The sequence below is a fragment of the Strongylocentrotus purpuratus genome, unplaced genomic scaffold, assembly GCF_000002235.5.
Source record: "Strongylocentrotus purpuratus isolate Spur 01 unplaced genomic scaffold, Spur_5.0 spur5_scaffold_1, whole genome shotgun sequence".
NCBI lineage: Eukaryota > Metazoa > Echinodermata > Echinoidea > Camarodonta > Strongylocentrotidae > Strongylocentrotus > Strongylocentrotus purpuratus.
In genome coordinates, this window is record NW_022145594.1 from 15,316,501 (window position 1) to 15,333,845 (window position 17,345).

At 36.2% G+C, this 17,345-nt stretch overlaps 1 protein-coding gene across 1 annotated transcript in view; it reads right to left on the reverse strand.

Annotated features, from left to right (window-relative positions):
• Positions 1 to 4,875, reverse strand: part of LOC100888196 (tyrosine kinase receptor Cad96Ca) — a 17,526-nt gene extending 12,651 nt beyond the window's left edge. Inside the window, exons 1-3 of the mRNA XM_003725349.3 lie at positions 4,457 to 4,875; positions 1,232 to 1,313; positions 100 to 445 (exon numbers count right to left, since the gene is read on the reverse strand). Of these exons, the coding sequence (XP_003725397.2) occupies positions 100 to 445; positions 1,232 to 1,312 (427 nt within the window). The 5' untranslated portion in view covers position 1,313; positions 4,457 to 4,875. The remainder of the gene's footprint in view (positions 1 to 99; positions 446 to 1,231; positions 1,314 to 4,456) is intronic.
• Between the last annotated feature and the right edge of the window lie 12,470 nt (positions 4,876 to 17,345).

Here is a 17,345-nt window from a genome sequence, read left to right on the forward strand (position 1 = left end):
CACATTATGCCTTTTTTCTCAAGGTAAATTTCTCAAGGTTGACAGTATAGTCCTGATCCTGATAACATAGGAATAGAAAACAATTTGATTAACACCAACCTTCTACATGCAGGGAAGCTACTCCTGACGTCACATTTTGTGAAGCATCTCCATAGATACATGACAACATTCCCTCATCCGCCCTCTCTGCCGAGGTGATGTGCAGACGTGATCCCACGGACGCTCCATCGCCAGTTAAGGTGACGTGAAAATTGTCGTACTTTGCCACTGGCGTGATACGGTTTGTTCCTGAAAAGATGGACAACCCCGAGTCTACCCATGTGAGCACATTAGACGTGTTTGATGATAGGGAAACGTTGATAGCGCAACTGAGAGAGGTGTTTCGTCCAGCTGTGACATATGTCGTTTGTGGATCAGTCCAGGTCTGTGCTGATGCCTTTGGAATCTTTAACATGGAGCAAACGATGAGGAAAATACGAAGAAGAGAATTGTTTAATTAAAATATCACAAACGATTTTCTGTAGAAAGAGGACACCGCAATAAACTTTATTATAGAAAAAGAGTTGTAAAAAGGAAATAGAATTGTAATGTTACCACGTTAACCTCTTAGATTCAATAATTCACAGGTTCTTACAATACGTTTATTTTCTTGGCATGCTTGATATCATATACAAATATACTAAAAGAAAATATATTGTAGTAAGCATGCGAAACGTTGTAAACATACTCAAGAACAAAAGATCATTCACTCGATTAATTGACGTTGTGATTTTAACCCACCTATGACGAATGTAATGATGGTATAACAAATATAGTAACACTGAAATGTCTCTCTGTTTTAACAAGATAAACAAAGGACAAAGGAAATTATGCGAAAATGAGTAGTAACCTGAAAACATTAGTAAAGAACAAAAGATAAGTCACTCGATAAATAAGCGTCATGATTTTACCCCACCAAGGCGAATGTAATGATGAAAATATTGATGATAACAAATAATGATGATGAATTTGTTTCCGTTATGACGAGATAAACATATTATACCGAATAAATTATATTTTTGAATAGCAAAACAATAATTTCTCTAAAGAAAAGAAAATCATTTCATGAAAAGCAAACACGAGTTATTAATCACGTGTCAAATGTTTGCGGTTTAAGTTGACAATTTTAAGTGCTTTGACATTTGCTTAAATATCGAAAACGTCGAAAACATAAGATTATTGGTTTTCTTACCATTGTAAACCTGAAGAGAGCCAGCCCAAGGCAGAATGAGGGAAAGTCCATTTTACCTTTTGATATCAATGGAAACCACATCCTTAAACAAAAACGGGCCATGAAGAAATAATTAGTACATGAATTAAAAAAGAGAATGGCCTTCCCTTTCCATTCAAATGCAATTAAGTTGTATGAGCCTGCATCTTAGTCAATTTGTATTTATTAAATAGAACACGTTGACAGAAAGTGATAGCGATCGGTTTTCTTCTTCTTGATTATTGCTGCTGTTGTTGTAATTCTTCTTTTTCTTCCTTTTGTCCACCTCCTTCTTTGTATTCTTCTTCATCGTCATCTTCTCTTCTCCTCCTCTTTCTTCTACTTTCAGCTTCTTCATTTCTGTCTCTACTTCTCCCCCTTCTTCTGTTTCCTACCCTTTTATAATGTATTTTCTTTTCCTCTTCTTCTTCATGTCAATGGGTTTCTGGATGTTACAAAACAAACAAAACAAAACCACTGTTGACAAACCCATCCAATTTCCTTCAATGTATTTCTTTTTATTGGCTTGGTCATTTGTGGATGCATTATATATCTATGTCATTTTCATCGCTGCATTGCGAAAGGAAACTAAATATATGTATTAAATGGTCAACATTGTGTATGTTCAAGGTCTCCTCATTTACACACAATAACATGACACAAACTATGAAATGCATGTAAAAGTTCCGTTAGTAATTCTGAGAGTATGGATTCCATATCCTGTTTGGTATTCCCTCCTCTGTTAAAGTACTTGACCTCTCATAATGTATATAGGCTTTATACAGGAGTGTACTTTTTCAATACGTAGATATCAAGACAGGATTATGATGTATGTTTTCTTTTCCACGACTAGACCTTTCTCTAGAGCATACTGTGATGACAAAAAATATGTAGCATGATGACTTGATTGATGTAAAATAAATTGGGATTTTTTTTTGTTTTGACTATTTAAAACTGTGGGAACTTAAAATGTTCAAAAGTCATGAAAAGTTAAATGCCAATGACCATGAAATGTCTACATGCTGTGCATGAATATAATGTATCTACCTTTGGCTACAGCATACTGTGATGAAAAATCTATGTAGCATGACGATATGATTGATGTAAAATAAATTGGAAAAAACAAAGTTTTGACTATTTAAAACTGTGGGAACTTGAAATGTTCAAAAGTCATGAAAAGTCAAATGTCAATAACCATGGAATGTATACATGATGTGCATGAATAAAACTTCTCTTCATAAATATATACTAAGATAGTTGAATAACAAAAGGAGGAATATATGCATGTTTGGTAGGCAAATATTTGACATTGGAGAAGTGTTGTCAAAATCTTTATCTTAGGGACATTTCCGGCATATTTTCCCAAAAGTACGTGAAACATGTTATACTTTCTTAAATGATAGGTTCAGAGGAAAGATATTGTTTCCTGTTTAACAAGTTTCCAGCTGAGTTTCTTTTTACTTCCGTTTGCATGTTATAAACATGTCTTAACTTCTGTTTACATGTTGTAAGCATAAGGTAGAGCTATTACATGATCAGTATGCTGTGACCTATATTATGAATCATGATTGAATGCAAATATTGACAACGTGACGGTTGCTATGATGACAAAATGATTTCCAAAAATGTGGGTCCTTTTCACACAGGGTAGACAATTATGGATTAGCTTCTTTAATAATAATAATACTCATAGGCATTTCTATAGCGCCGTCTATCTAGGAATTTTATTCCGAGGCGCATTAATTATTACCCCGCTTTAGCCTAGCTGCCATTACAGCGCTCAAGCATTTCAAGGAATTAATTCCTGCCAGGTACCCATTTACCTCACCTGCGTCGAGTGTGGCAAATGCAGAGTAATGCCTTGTCAATAGACATAAGCACCGGCGTAAAATTCGAACCATTACAACCAGTATTGAATTAGTGAACCACTATACCATGGCACGGCCTTAATGATGATGTTAGGAACGAAAGATATGAGCAAATTATTCAATTTGTAAATTAAAATTATCCTGTCTCCTCCAAGATTCAGTGAAAAGTTGCGGAATGCTTAATGCTCTGCACATCATTCATATAAAAACATAAATGGGGCAAGTAAGAAAACTTCTTTGACATGAACTCCGGTCTAAATCCTAGGTTAATAATGATATTGATGATACTAATAGTTATCATGAAAATAATATTACAAACAATAATATAATAATGATACTGTTCACAGCAACAACAACAATAAAAGAACAAGAACAAGAACAAGAAGATTTTATAAAGCGCTACACGGCTAGCGACCAAAACGCTGACAGTCACTCTGCTATTGTTATTGAATGTTATTTTATTACTAAGGTCACTGTATTTATGTACGATTCTTCACTTTAATGGATAATTAAATGATGCTTAATACGGAATCGCACTTTTTTGGAAGTGAAATCACATGCAAGCTTTTAGTCGTATCACTTTTTTTATCTGCTTTTTGCATGCTCACTTGTTTGTCACACATGCCTATCGAAACTAAACAATGCATATTTATTTATTGAAAAGTTTCCTTGTGCAACGGACACGTATTTTTGAAATTACCATATTCCGGTATTGATTCAACATAACAACCATTTCCCTATACTTTGTTACCCATATACATTGGTTTTATTAAATGTATTACGAAAGTGGAGGTATCGTGGTATAATGGTTCGTTCAATTGACTTTTACTCCTAGGGTATAGAGGGTTCGAATCCCAGATCGGCATTATACCATCTACCATATCCAGGTGTAAATGGATACCTGCATGGCGATTGTCCGGAGCCCTCAGGAAAAACATCAATGCTGTGCTTTACTGTGTGACAAAATAATCATTACATAGTTTATGAATGTAGCTTTTGTTATAGTTATCACGACTATCCAATGAGAAATATTATGTGTCAAAGAGAGATCAATAGCATATGAGATCTCCACCCAGGTGTCAAATGGGTACCCGGTAGGATGCGGCCGTCATTGTTGGTCAAACAGCTTGTGAGCGTCAAGTAACGCCCGGCTGGAATGTTCCCCAGGGAGTGGATAATGTGCACACAGTGTGTGCGGGCAAGCACTGAATCCAAATGACCGGGGTAATAGTATATTTGTAAAGCGCTTAGAGACATTTGTATTAAGCGCTATGTAAAAAATTAATTATTATTATTATTATTATGGCAAGTAAAGAGTTAAATGGCAACGATAACCTACCTCAAATGACTATCCAATCTAGCAGTAGTTCTTTCCTCTTTTGTGTGTTGATACTTTACATTACCAAAATGTTCCGTTTGCTCACTATAGCGTGTATTATTCCACCAAATTAAATGCAGTGTTAATTTACAAGTAACATCCGTAATGATCCCTAGAATGATCAAACGTAAATGGCCGAAATTCCGAAATCCTTATGATCCTGATGTTTTTGTTTTCCTTTCTAGCTCTCCTTGTAATAGTAATATTTGGGTGCAATTATGGATTTCACTAATGCGAAATAAGAATACAGACTATTGTTGATTCTGTTTCCGCTGTCACACCTCCAATCCAACAACAAATCGACTCCAAAATAACCCCTGTTATTTATGGCGGTAATGTGGTTTTGTTAGCGGCGTGCTTTCGGTTTGGTGTCAGTTTCGTTAGACTGTGACTGCCATATGAGGAAATTTGTTCAACCACCATCCCCCGTCCTCCTTTGTAGATAAATCATCCGGGGGTGTTTCACAAACATCCTAAGTCAATATTAACTCTGATTTGAACTTAAACACTATCGAGAGCCATCTGTAGTCTGAAATTAAAATATATTCAAATGCGAGAACTTAAGCTTTTTAGACTTTTTATAAATTCCACATCAAGAACATGAAATCTCCCATGATAATAGAAAATATGAACGATTTGAATCAACATTGTATGCCTTTTGAAATAACTATTACAACATATTTTCAAAGATGCTATCGGCTTTCCATAATTTTTAAATCCAACCTAGAGATAAGTTCAACTTAGGGTCATTGTGAAACACCCCCTGATTCCTTTTGAGGGTTAAGCCTGCATGCCCGCATTATCTTTCAGATATTCCGCTATTCATAGAATACATATGATTTCCGCAATAGTAGCCTTAGATTAAACACACTTTACTGATTGAGGATAGCTTGCTGGCAAAAATCCTTGACAGTCAGTGTGCGTAACAGTGTCTGCACTGTGAGAATACGCTGACGACTTACTCCATAGGCTCTGTACTTCATACACCTTCACATATTGAGAGAGTTAGGCTCCGATCAAGACTTAAATGTTTGCGTTAAAGTATAATATCATAAAAGAGCCTTTGACTGCAGACTAAGAAGAGTACATCATCTTCAGCGGAATGAAACGACCCGTTATGTTGACAATAATGTCTATCCAATTAGTTCACAAAAATGTCTGCCTGCCCTGATTCCTTTCGAACTATTCAATATGTTTTCTAGTTTTGGCTTCGCTTTTGTTACGTTTGCAAGGTCGGTTCGTCCCGAACAACGATACAAAAGAGATGGAATAAAAACAGATAAGAAATGGGATCAGAGAAATAAACATAAAATATCGTTCGCCCTATGTGGAAAGCAGGAAATCCAAGGTGTAAAATGATATGGAAAGTGGTATGTAGGATTTTGGATTTTATCAGAAAGGGAAGAGATGAATTTGGTACATAATCGGTGTAAATGAATCCGTTTTTATCTAACGAAGGTACCTCCATAATTGAAGGGGGAATGGTTTCATAGGGATAGGGGCGATGGTGGGAGGGGGGGGGGGGGTAAGATGTGCCAAACCGTCCTAAATACTTGGTCAATAAAAAGTGTGAATTCAATAAGGCCTTAACGTGAACACCGTAGACGTAGTTCACAAGCCATTGTCAGTCGTGAAGTTGCATAACAGGGTGCCTGAAATATGAGACTACAAATGGACCCTATTCTTGTACTGTTGCTTTCTCTATAGACGAACAGTGCCAGGCTTTGCCCAATGCTTCTGTGTTACAATGACACAAAAAAGAGTTAAATCTTCTTTTTCCCATTGCATCGCTTTCTCCACTTGTTTCCCATACTCTCTCTTTTCCCCATTTTTGTTCTCTCTCTCTCTAACGCTCTCTCTCTCTCTCTCTCTCTCTCTCTCTCTCTCTTATTTTCTTCTTCTTTACGTAATATAAGAGGAGGGGGGCACGTGCCAACTCTGTGGCTATGACGTTATGATCATTGAGAGCTGACTGTATATTTTAGGTAATTTCAGCTTTGGAAAGCGTGTCCACCTCTTTCTTGAATAATATCAATTCCAACTGAAGTTAGTTATTGAGTATTGAGATCGTCTAACAGGCAGACCACCTTAATTTGAGCTGTGATGAATGTTAGCTTTCTTTTTATATTTAAGTCCATTTTTCCTGTTCTCATGTTGATATTTTATACTTACATTGCATTTCACCTGCACTATGAAAGCGTGTACAATTCAGTCTATGACTGCCATTCATGTCTTTAATAACTGAACCTTGATTGAATTGAAGTGAATTTTTGTTTTGAATAAATAACAGTTTGTTTTCATTTGTAATCGTTTTTTTATATTTTTCTTTCAAAAAGCCATAAGACTCTGTGGGAGCCTTTAAATAATTCAAGATACAGCAGTACCATGAAGCACCTCACCTGTAATTACAAACTTTTTTCCAGCTACCAAGAGTTATCATACAATGCAGCTGCTTGTTCAGAGACCGACAAAAATAGGCTCGGCTCAAGGATTTAAATGAACTGTGTTTACGTGTGACACGAGTCTAACTGTCCAGCAGACCCCCACCCCCCCCCCCCCTTTTTTTTTTTTTTTTTTTTTTTTTGTTGTTGAATGTTTTGTTGTACACCAAGAACTAGAGTTGAGTAGATCGAGTTGCATGTAATTTCCTGTTACGGGTCTTATCGTTATTATTTGTCTTGATGGTATTTTCGTTCAAAGCTACAAACTAATTACAACATAATCATGATGATAATTTGATACATCATCAACATAAAATAAGAAATAAAGAAGGATTGCCACATAAGATGAGCTTCAAGGCGTAGTAATTCTTTCAAAAACGTAATATATACAGAAATTATGTTGGGGTGGGAATGAAAAAGATGTATGATAATATAAAAAAGGAGAGAGTAAAAAGACCGGTGAAAGTGATGGCTGTGCTGTAGAGAGAAAGATAATTAGGCAGAAGTGAGTGCTGGAGGTGAGGGAAATACAGATTCAGAGGGAGGAACGAAGGTATAGGTGGGGGAAACGAGGAGAGAGAAAGAGAGAGAGAGAGAGAGAGAGAGACGTTTCAATGTTTCATTGTTTGCATCCAGAGTCATCATACCTATTGCCCACGGAGGTGATGGTCTCACTTCCCTGTATATTCTAGAAGTTGGCCTATTCAATTTTGATCTCCACTACACCAACGCAATATGCGACATCCTCCTACATACTTGCTACTAGCCAAAGGTGGCGTGATCGTTAAATTAGGACTCCTTAGGCTGGGCTGGTGAGCGTTTATATGAGTTTGTTGATAACGCCATCTTCGGCGGCTTAAATCAATTATAAGGAACATATGAAGAACGGGCCAGATTCATATATTTATGCTGAGGATATGGTGAAAAAAAACTTTCGTGGGTATAGATAAAGAAATTAAAGCCAATGACAGATTGATGAACTCTGTTCGCGCTTTGAAGATGACAAGTTCATTGTTAGTAAAAGTGAAGAAGGACCCTAAAGGCTATAATGAACTCACAGCAGGTGAAGATTTTGGAATGGAGATCTATACCACTAAGATTAATAATAATAACAATAATAATAATAATAATAACAACAACATTTATAATGCACACATATCCACCCCAAGAGATGCTCAAGGCGCCTAACAACGTAAATACATCAACCCTAATAAAGCGGGGGGGGGGGCATTATGCCCCCCCCCCCCTCCACGAATTTTCCGATTGCTCGGGAACGCATATGGATGGCGCCCCGCCGCTCGCTGACTTTTTTTCTTTCGAGTCTTGCGCAACTTTTAAAAGATTTTTTTTGAAAATCGGACCTACGGTTACAAGGTCACGTGACCTTTTGTCTTTGCATGTCAGCCCGAAAATCGCTAATGTTCGTGATTTGTGTACAAAACATATGAAAAAGTCAATTTTCCTAAAAACAGATCAAACGTGGGTTATTGGGTCTTGTTTCAAGTTTAGGTGGTTGTTTAAGGAGTCAACATAGTTGAATTGTAGTAAGAAATACAATAAAACAACAAAAACAATGAAATACATAAGTTAAAAACAATGAAATACATAAGAAATTATCAAAACAAGGGATAACATAAGGAATAACCTGGCTCTTCCAAATTTTTTGTCGTATTATTATTCAGAACAGTCTAATGAATATATGTAGTGAAAAAAAATTCTTAAATATGAATAATATATGATTTATGGGTAAAATGTGATTGTTATGACTTTATTTGCATAAATTACCATAAATATGCAAAAGAGTGAATTTTTCAAAAAATTGAAAATATCATATCATTCTATACACTTCACTTGACATGCGTGCTAATTTTCGCGGCGATCGGCCGCTTCGCGGCCGAGATCTTAAGGGAGGCCATAATCCCCCCCCCCCCGCCGTACTAAGACCTCAAATAGCCCGGCCTTTTTAGGGTTAAACTAAGGCAATACTAGTCTTGTAGTTTGTTTTCCGTGCAATGTTTCCGTACTTAAAAATGATTGGAATCCTTACCAATTCAAGATACTTAATTGCCGTTGAGGAGATAAATGACAACACAATATTTGTTTGAAAGCAAAAGCACTATTAAAGAAAAAACCGGTTTACTAATATATTTACATTTTGGATGTTTCTTTTCTTGAGACATTATGACGACTTAGTCCAAAAACCCGATGTTAGTGAATAAACTCCAATACTTGGAATCCAGTCAGCATACATTACTCGTTGCTATGTCGGAAAGTTCATCCTTTGTATAGAAAGTATGCATAACATTTGAATATGGTTATAAGCTGGTATATTAAAGAGGAGGAAAATTTACCATTTGAGGTGTTACACCTGCATACATGTCACCATGAAATTGTGTATCAATATAGCATTTAACATTTCTGAAAACTAGTAAAAACATATAATGATATTAAACAAAAGAGAGAGAGAGAGAGAGCATTAGGTTGGTCTTGGCCATAAAGTTGCACTGAAAAGCAAATTCGAATCATTTTTCTCCAAATCGACGGCCATATTGTGCAGGAAGCCAACTCAATGTGGAAATTAGGCAAAAAGAATAGCGCCGTCTATCGACGAGATAACGTCCATCGTTTTTTTACAAGATAACGGGAAAAAGGCCCATATTTTCATTTTTAGTAAGTGAACGTACTTCCCGAAATCAAGAGTTATTTTGTCGCCATGTATGCTAAGAAATTTATCCAACACCGCTTATAACACCAGTGTCAACTCCCCCCCCCCCCCCCCTACTGGTAGTTGGCTATTGGAATTTAGTTTGCAACATGAAATGTATAAATTCATGTTGATAATGTATGCGTTTTAAATGATTACAGAACTTTGCTTTTATAAATTTTGTATTACCATTGTTTTACAATAGTATTATGTAGAATTTTGGTCAATGTAATTAATGTTTTTATATTTATTAAGTCCGTTTAAGAATGAAGTTTTTTGTATAATGTATTTATAATCCTACTAATATTACAACTATAATACGCGTAGCACAATTCAATTTCGCGAACCGAATGTTACATTATGTCAACAAATCTATTTGCCACTTTGGAAGTGTTGTATTGAATTTCTTGTACTCCTTGTTAAGAGAAATCCTGTTTCTTAATTCATTTAAAATGAAGCTTGATTTATGCCTGTCATGTTCTTATCGAGAGGTTATAATTATTTACTAAGTTCTTTTTAATCAAATTGTCTAATTCATTACCCCAACACCCTTTTCGTATTTTTTTTCTCCGCAGAAAGAAATGTATACAAACTTGATAATTATTAACATCATTAACCTGCTTAGCCTAAAAATGAAAAGGGGCAGTCGTGAGCAAGTTAAGAGGCTTTTGTTACATAAGGTGCAATTATCTGACAGAAAAGGGAGCACGAGCTAAAAATAAATGGGGCACTTATCAGAGTCTAAATAGGGCAATTATTAGTAGTGGAAGGGCATGCTTTTGTACTGATAAGTGCCTTTTTATTTTGCCACATGCTCTCTTTCTCTTTCGCACAAGAACCATGTTTCTTTTATGAGCGCCCCTTCTTTTTTTTTTTAAAGAGCGCACTCCCTTTTCACGAATACCCCCTTTTCAACGCTGATAAATGCCCCTTTGGAAATATATACAATAGGTGCCCCCCTTCAATGTTTTGTTATAAAAGTCCATTCCTCTGTTCATGAATGCCCCTCTTCACCGGTGATGAATGCCCTTTTGTAATGTATTTCAATGTAGGTGCCTCTTTTCCTTCTCCGGTAAGTTCCCCATTTACAGGTGCGAGAAGTATCCCATTTTCACCTCTGATAATTGCCTTTTTGGGTTTTACTTTGACACGTACTCCTTTCCTTTTCTAATGCCATTTTCAATTTCCAATAAGTGCCATTTTCAATTTGGTCATAGAAAGTTCCTCTCAACAAACCATTACTTGATAAACATGCTACATCTCTTATTCCAAAATGCGGATATACCAAAAGCTACATCTTCGGTAATTGTTACTGATTTTACCAAAGCCTTTGATAGGATTGACCACACGATAGCCATTAGAAAGCTTATCGACCTTGGCACCAGGTCTGCCATTATTCCATGGATTGCTGATTTCTTATGTTCCCGTCAGCAGTGTGTACGATACCATTCAACGTGTTCTGATTGGGTTTCATTACATGCAGGTGTTCCTCAGGGAACTAAATTAGGTCCAATAATATTTCTAGCAATGGTAAATGACGTTAATCCATCTTTCCAGAACTCAACTACCTTCAAATATGTGGATGACCTGTCAATAGTTGAATGTAGGAACTGTAACCAACCATCTGAATTACAAAAGTCTATGGACTATCTTCTAACCTGGTGTGATCATAATCATATGAAGTTGAACCCCCCCCAAAATGTGCTCAAATGAATGTTTGTTTCCTACGGGTTCCCCAAATCGATCCTGCAGTTTCTACCGGAAATCATGAACTGGCTACTGTGAAAGCCACCAAAATATTAGGAGTCATTATTCAGAATGACTTAAAATGGGATCAAAACATAAATAATATCATAAAGAGAGCTAACAGTAAAATTCATATGCTTAGACTATTGACTATGATGACTTGTTGACCATATACATGTGCTACATATTAGACCTGTCATTGAATATGCAGCCCCTGTATGGAATGGAGGCCTCACCAAACACCAAATCACCAGGTTAGAAAGAGTCAAAACGAGAGTTCTGAGAGTCATTATCGGTGCACGTTACTCTATATATGACACTGTCCTAGATGAATTGAAAATCGAATCTCTCTCTGATAGAAGAAAGAGTTTGTGCTTGTCGTTCTTCAAAAAGACCCTACTCTACACTGATCAATTCAAAGAGTATTTCCCTCCGGAAAATAATACTAGAACACTTAGACGTAAACCCCAAATTCCTGAACTTAGATGTAAGACTAAACGAATGCAAAATAGTCCAATTCCGTACGTCATCCGTGCACTTAACCAAAGTAAACGATGAACGTTCCTCCTTTTCTTGTACCCTTCAGGCTCAGCAATTTCATCACCTTTTTGTTTTGTTTTGCTTTGTTGTTCTTTGACACTCCTCTTTTTCCTCTTCTTTTTCCCCCTTTTTTCTCCTTTTATTTCTTCTTTTCTTTATTTCTAGACTTATTTCCTTCTTTTCCTTTTTTCTCTCTTTCTTCTTTCCCTTCTCCTTCTTCTTCTTCATTCACTCTTTAATTTGATTGCCTTGCCTCTGCCTGTGTATACACTCTTAACAATTAAGTATTGTATTTGTTTCATGATTTTTAAAGTATATTTTTACTCCATTTTAGTCTAGTTTTACCATATTGAATTGAACTTAATTGAATTTAACTGAATCTGTCATGTGACAATAGTTTATCATCCCTCTTCACCACCATCTCTTGTCTACTTTAGGCATGGTTGTATTTTTTCACTTTGTTTTGTTCTCTTGCTCTTTTAAGTCTTTTATCTTTATCTCCCCTTTCTCTACTTCTTTTTTTTCCCTCCTTCCATTTCGTCTTCTTCTTCTTCTTCTTCTTCTTCTTCTTCTTCCTCTTCCTCTTCTTCATCATCATCGTCTTCTTCTTCTTTTCCTTTCTTTTCCGTATCCTCTTATATGAATTTTCCATTGTCGCTTTCTACTCCTATTTCCTATATCTTTCCCCCTCTCAGCCTTTTAACACTCTCCCTCTGTAAATTGTACTCTCGTTTTTTCCACCACCAGCACTTGTTCCGTTTACCGCTTATTGCTTACTTTAGTCCTTCGTTCACATGATTTCAGTGCTACTTAATGCTATTTAATTCAGATTTCTTTCTAAATTATGTTCCCATATGTTGCAATAAGCTATATTTCTCGTATTTATACTGATTTATTTTACAAATTCAATATATCATGTTATGCTATGTTATATAATACATTGTGTTATTAATTTTGTTTGTAAACTTTTGTAATTCGGGTAAACGCCGCGATGAAAGTTTTATTTGAAATAAACCATTTTAAATTGAATTGAATTGAATTGAATTCCCTTCTGATGAGTGCCCCTTTTTCCTTTCTCCATAACCAGTGCCCGCAATCTAAAGCGACATAGAACAACATTTTATTTAATTTTTCGTCAAGCTCACTCGCCTAAAGGTAATAAATCATGTTGTTTACTAAAGGTATTTTCAGTCAGTCATGATTACATTATGCTTTAAACCACATCTTTGACCATATAAAGAAAGAAACAATCGTTAAATTATCCCTAATAATGTGATCACTGTGCAGCGGCATTTACCAATGCCGAAAAATTGTAATTTCGTTTTGAGGTTCTCATTTGTAGGTACCCCTTTTTCCAGAAAGTGTCCATTCATTGACGGTGCCCCCATGTCCCCATGACTAGTCCGCCCTCGTTTCAAAATGCAATATTCATGCAACGTGTTTGCTTTAAATCCTATTTGACCCTTTTCTCGGTGAAATAATAATCCCTATAATGGGTCAAAGGAAAAGGAAAAGGAACTCGATATTGGTTTCGATAGGTTATGAAAAAGCGTCAGTTAAACTCTGTAGTCGTACCTGTTCTCAAGTTCTAGGTTTCAACAGTCATTGGTTGTGTCTACTTGAGACCGTAATAGTTGTTAAATTTAAGTTTGATAAGTTTATCCACTAACAACTACCGTGGTTCACATGCGACCGAAACGAGCGGTATACAACCTTTCAATCTACAAGCCATGAAAGAATCTCTCACATAACATTATGTAATGGGGAGACAAAGGAAACGTTGCAAAAACAGAGATTTCATTCTCATATTTTATCAAATCTTCCAATCATGAAGATATAATTACAAACAATACAGTGTGAATATTAGATATATAACACCTAATAACCACTGCCATATTTCATATAAAAAACATCTATAAGTATACATTTCTTTACTAATATACAAACAAATCGTGGTTTGATTCTAGCAACTGCAACGCGCATACATTTTGTTTCTATACACAGGCGCGGATCCAGGGGGTGGGGGCGAAAGGCACGCCCCCCCCCCCCGGCAAAAAAAACAACAACGGGTATAACACAGGGTTTGCTTGCTTAATGAAGGGGGTGCGTGTTGATAAAAAAGAAAGTTGTGCCCCTTACTCCCTCCCCACCCCCTCCCGCTTTTATCACTGGTTGGCTGATTCGCCGCTAAATGTTTTCTCACGAATTGGACTGTAACAAAAAAACGAGTGCTCCTTACTGCATCCATACGACATATAACTTCGAGAGAAGGCCCCAGCTTCTCGTAATTGTCGCGATATTAAATCAATAACGGATTGTCTTTAGCGGATAGGCGTGTGAACTTACCTTTTATTTCGTCATTATTTCCAGACATCCAGGATAAGGATAAGCACGTATGTAGCATTTCCGAGGACAGGAAGTTAATTCCAGGGCCGGCCTCATATCAAATACAACGGAAACAATCACCATAACTATAAATTCGGTAAGGGAGAGCCAATTACATGTAAATTCACAGAAAATCGCGGCCAGTTCATCGCAACATCAGTACACAGTTTGTAGATAACAATAGTAATATAAAATACAATACGCATTTTTTCTGACAGTGACTCATAAATAAGCAAATATATATAACAATTGTTATTTAAAAAAACGATATGATGAGCTGTCATAAATGCTGATTATATGGAACATTATACAATTATTTGCGGGAGAAGGACTTTGGTTGGCAAACAAACGGTATACGTAGGATTGTGACCAACATGTTGGCCAATCTTTGTTTTATAGATTGCAACGAGGAAAGGTTTTAGATTGGACAAAAGAAAAAAAATGAAAAAATGAAAACAATGCTGTAGACCCATTAATGGCTCAGAGTAGTGGGTTCGCAATGGTATGTTGACATCATTCCTCAGTTCACCCTATAAAAGGTGTTGTAGATTACCAAGTGTGGACTTAACCTGTTATGACCGACATATCTCAAGTAATGGTTCAATGGTTCAAATTTACTTTCACTTTCTTATATTACAAAAAATAACACATAAACAAAACAAAGCAGTGCATTACCGAAATCGGTAAATTAATAATGTTGTATTTATTAAGTGATGTACATAAATTACCTCTTTATTGAACATAAACATTGAATCACTATCAAGGAATCGTAGAAATGTAATTATGTTTAATTTATCTTAATTTGAGAAAAAGTGGAGAAACCTATACAAAAAGCAGAGCTTGTGAGGCTACATAGGTCCCCTTTTAGGAAAAACAAAATCTAACTTGTATTCAATAATGAGTAAAGGGACACAAATAACGAGTTTAGTTCAAGGAGAGAGAGGGAAAAGGGAAGAGAACGGGAACGACAAGGAAGAAGAAGAAAAGGTGAAAGAACAGGAAGAATGAGGGGGAAGAGAGAGAGAAAGAAAGATAAAGAGAGCTAGAGAGAAAAGGGAAGAGAATGGGATTTACAAGGAAGAAGATGGAAACAAAAATAAAAGAACAGGAATGATGAGGGGGGAAGATAGAGAGAAAGATAGAGATAGAGATAGAGAGAGAGAGAGAGAGAGAGAGAGAGAGGAGTGCAGTATCCTAAGCTCATCAGAGTTTAAGTATTAAAGTACATTTCAACAAAAGGGTAGTATGCACTTGTAACAATTGTGGAATTACAGGCTAACTATTATCAAAGAAACCTCTTGAAATTGACAAAGGGAGAAACCTCTTAAAGCTTTATTTTAATGATTGTGGACGGGCGAAGCAGGCGCTGAATAGAACATTTAGGCTTCATAAATACAACCAGACCAGTCAGACCATGAAACGGAAACACTATTATAATAATTGCTGAAACATTGCTTTCGAAATAATTATTTACTACAACATTTATTAGTATTTTGTGTTGATTTAGATAGCTTTGTAAAGCGTAAAAATCCTTAGAAACAAACTACTACGGAAAGGTTTAATACCAGGAATCAAGGTATAATGAAATAATGCAATTTACCCATGTTGCAGTGATAGCAGTACGGATATCCCGCCTCCTCTTTCATGCACACCACTTCCGCTGCTATTCTGAGTTTTAAAAAAAGTTCCGAATGTCCGCATAACTAAACGAGGTATGAACTTATTAAAAACATGCTGTAAAACATAAGTTGTAAGTTGTAAAACATGTTGTAATACGATATACATAAGTATAACACACCAAGCATCTCAATCTAACAGCAAGATGTGAAGACAACGAGCAATCATTTATATATTAAAACTGAGGCTTGCCTGAGGCATCCGATTTTAAGTATGCGTCTAAAGGGCAAATAAGATGTAGTCAAGTTACAACTTGTCAGCCAAGATCAAACTTTTGGAATGCACGATTTTTGGTGAGGGGTCGTCTTGTATCATTTTATGTTTATATGACATAACATTTAGAAATGGGGCTATGAGTATGAATTATATATTACTTTGTTTGTGGATAGACTCATCTATCCCCGTACGCACTGTTCTTGCCCTTCAAACAATAGGGACTTTTAGATTTGCACGTCGACAGCTTTGACTGCAACGTGTGACGTCATGTTAAGGCACTGCGCATGCGTCACGTCGTCTAAGTCGGCGATCGAGAATGCGTCAACCTTGATTTTCCTAAATCTAGTACGGTACTAGTATATGCCGCGTGCGCATAACATATACAGTTCCTCAGGTAGACAAAGGACCATCCTTTCCCTGGTATTATGTAAAGATTTGTAGAACAGGTGTCACATGCATATTCACCTGGTCTACACATTTTTACATAATAACAATGAAGGGATGTTCTACCACAGCAAATGGCCATTTTCGTAATATAACCAAATGTAATGCATAAGTCTTTGAGAAGTGCCTTAATACAAATTGTTTCATTCACCTGATAAGAATAATAGTATTTCAATAGACAGAATCCGAACTGCATACATAAGTTGTTGCCATCTTGGACAAACATTATAGCTTGACCTACCTAGCAACACTTGATATATGCAGTTGCATTCTGACTATTGAAATACTATTATTCCTATCATGTGAATGAAATAATTTTTATTGAGGCAATTTACAAATACCTATGCATTAAATTTGGTTACATTACGAAAATGGCCTATTGATAACTGTTATATTGTGGAATGTGAATCAATAAAAACAAAACAAACAAATATAGCTAGGATTTATGCAATATAAAAGTCTTTGCGGCGAGCATTTTATCATAAACATATGCATAACATTGGGGACGATTACATAGGCAATGGGGATGATTACATAGGCCATGCCCCCTTGGTCGAAAAGTGGGGGGATATTCACTCCCCCACCCCTCCCCCATTCACCCGGGATCTCCGCCTTTGTTATCACTAGATTCTACTTTTTCAATTTGGTGAGACGGATATAGAGATTGAGTGCCATTGGACATTGACATTCAGTTTAC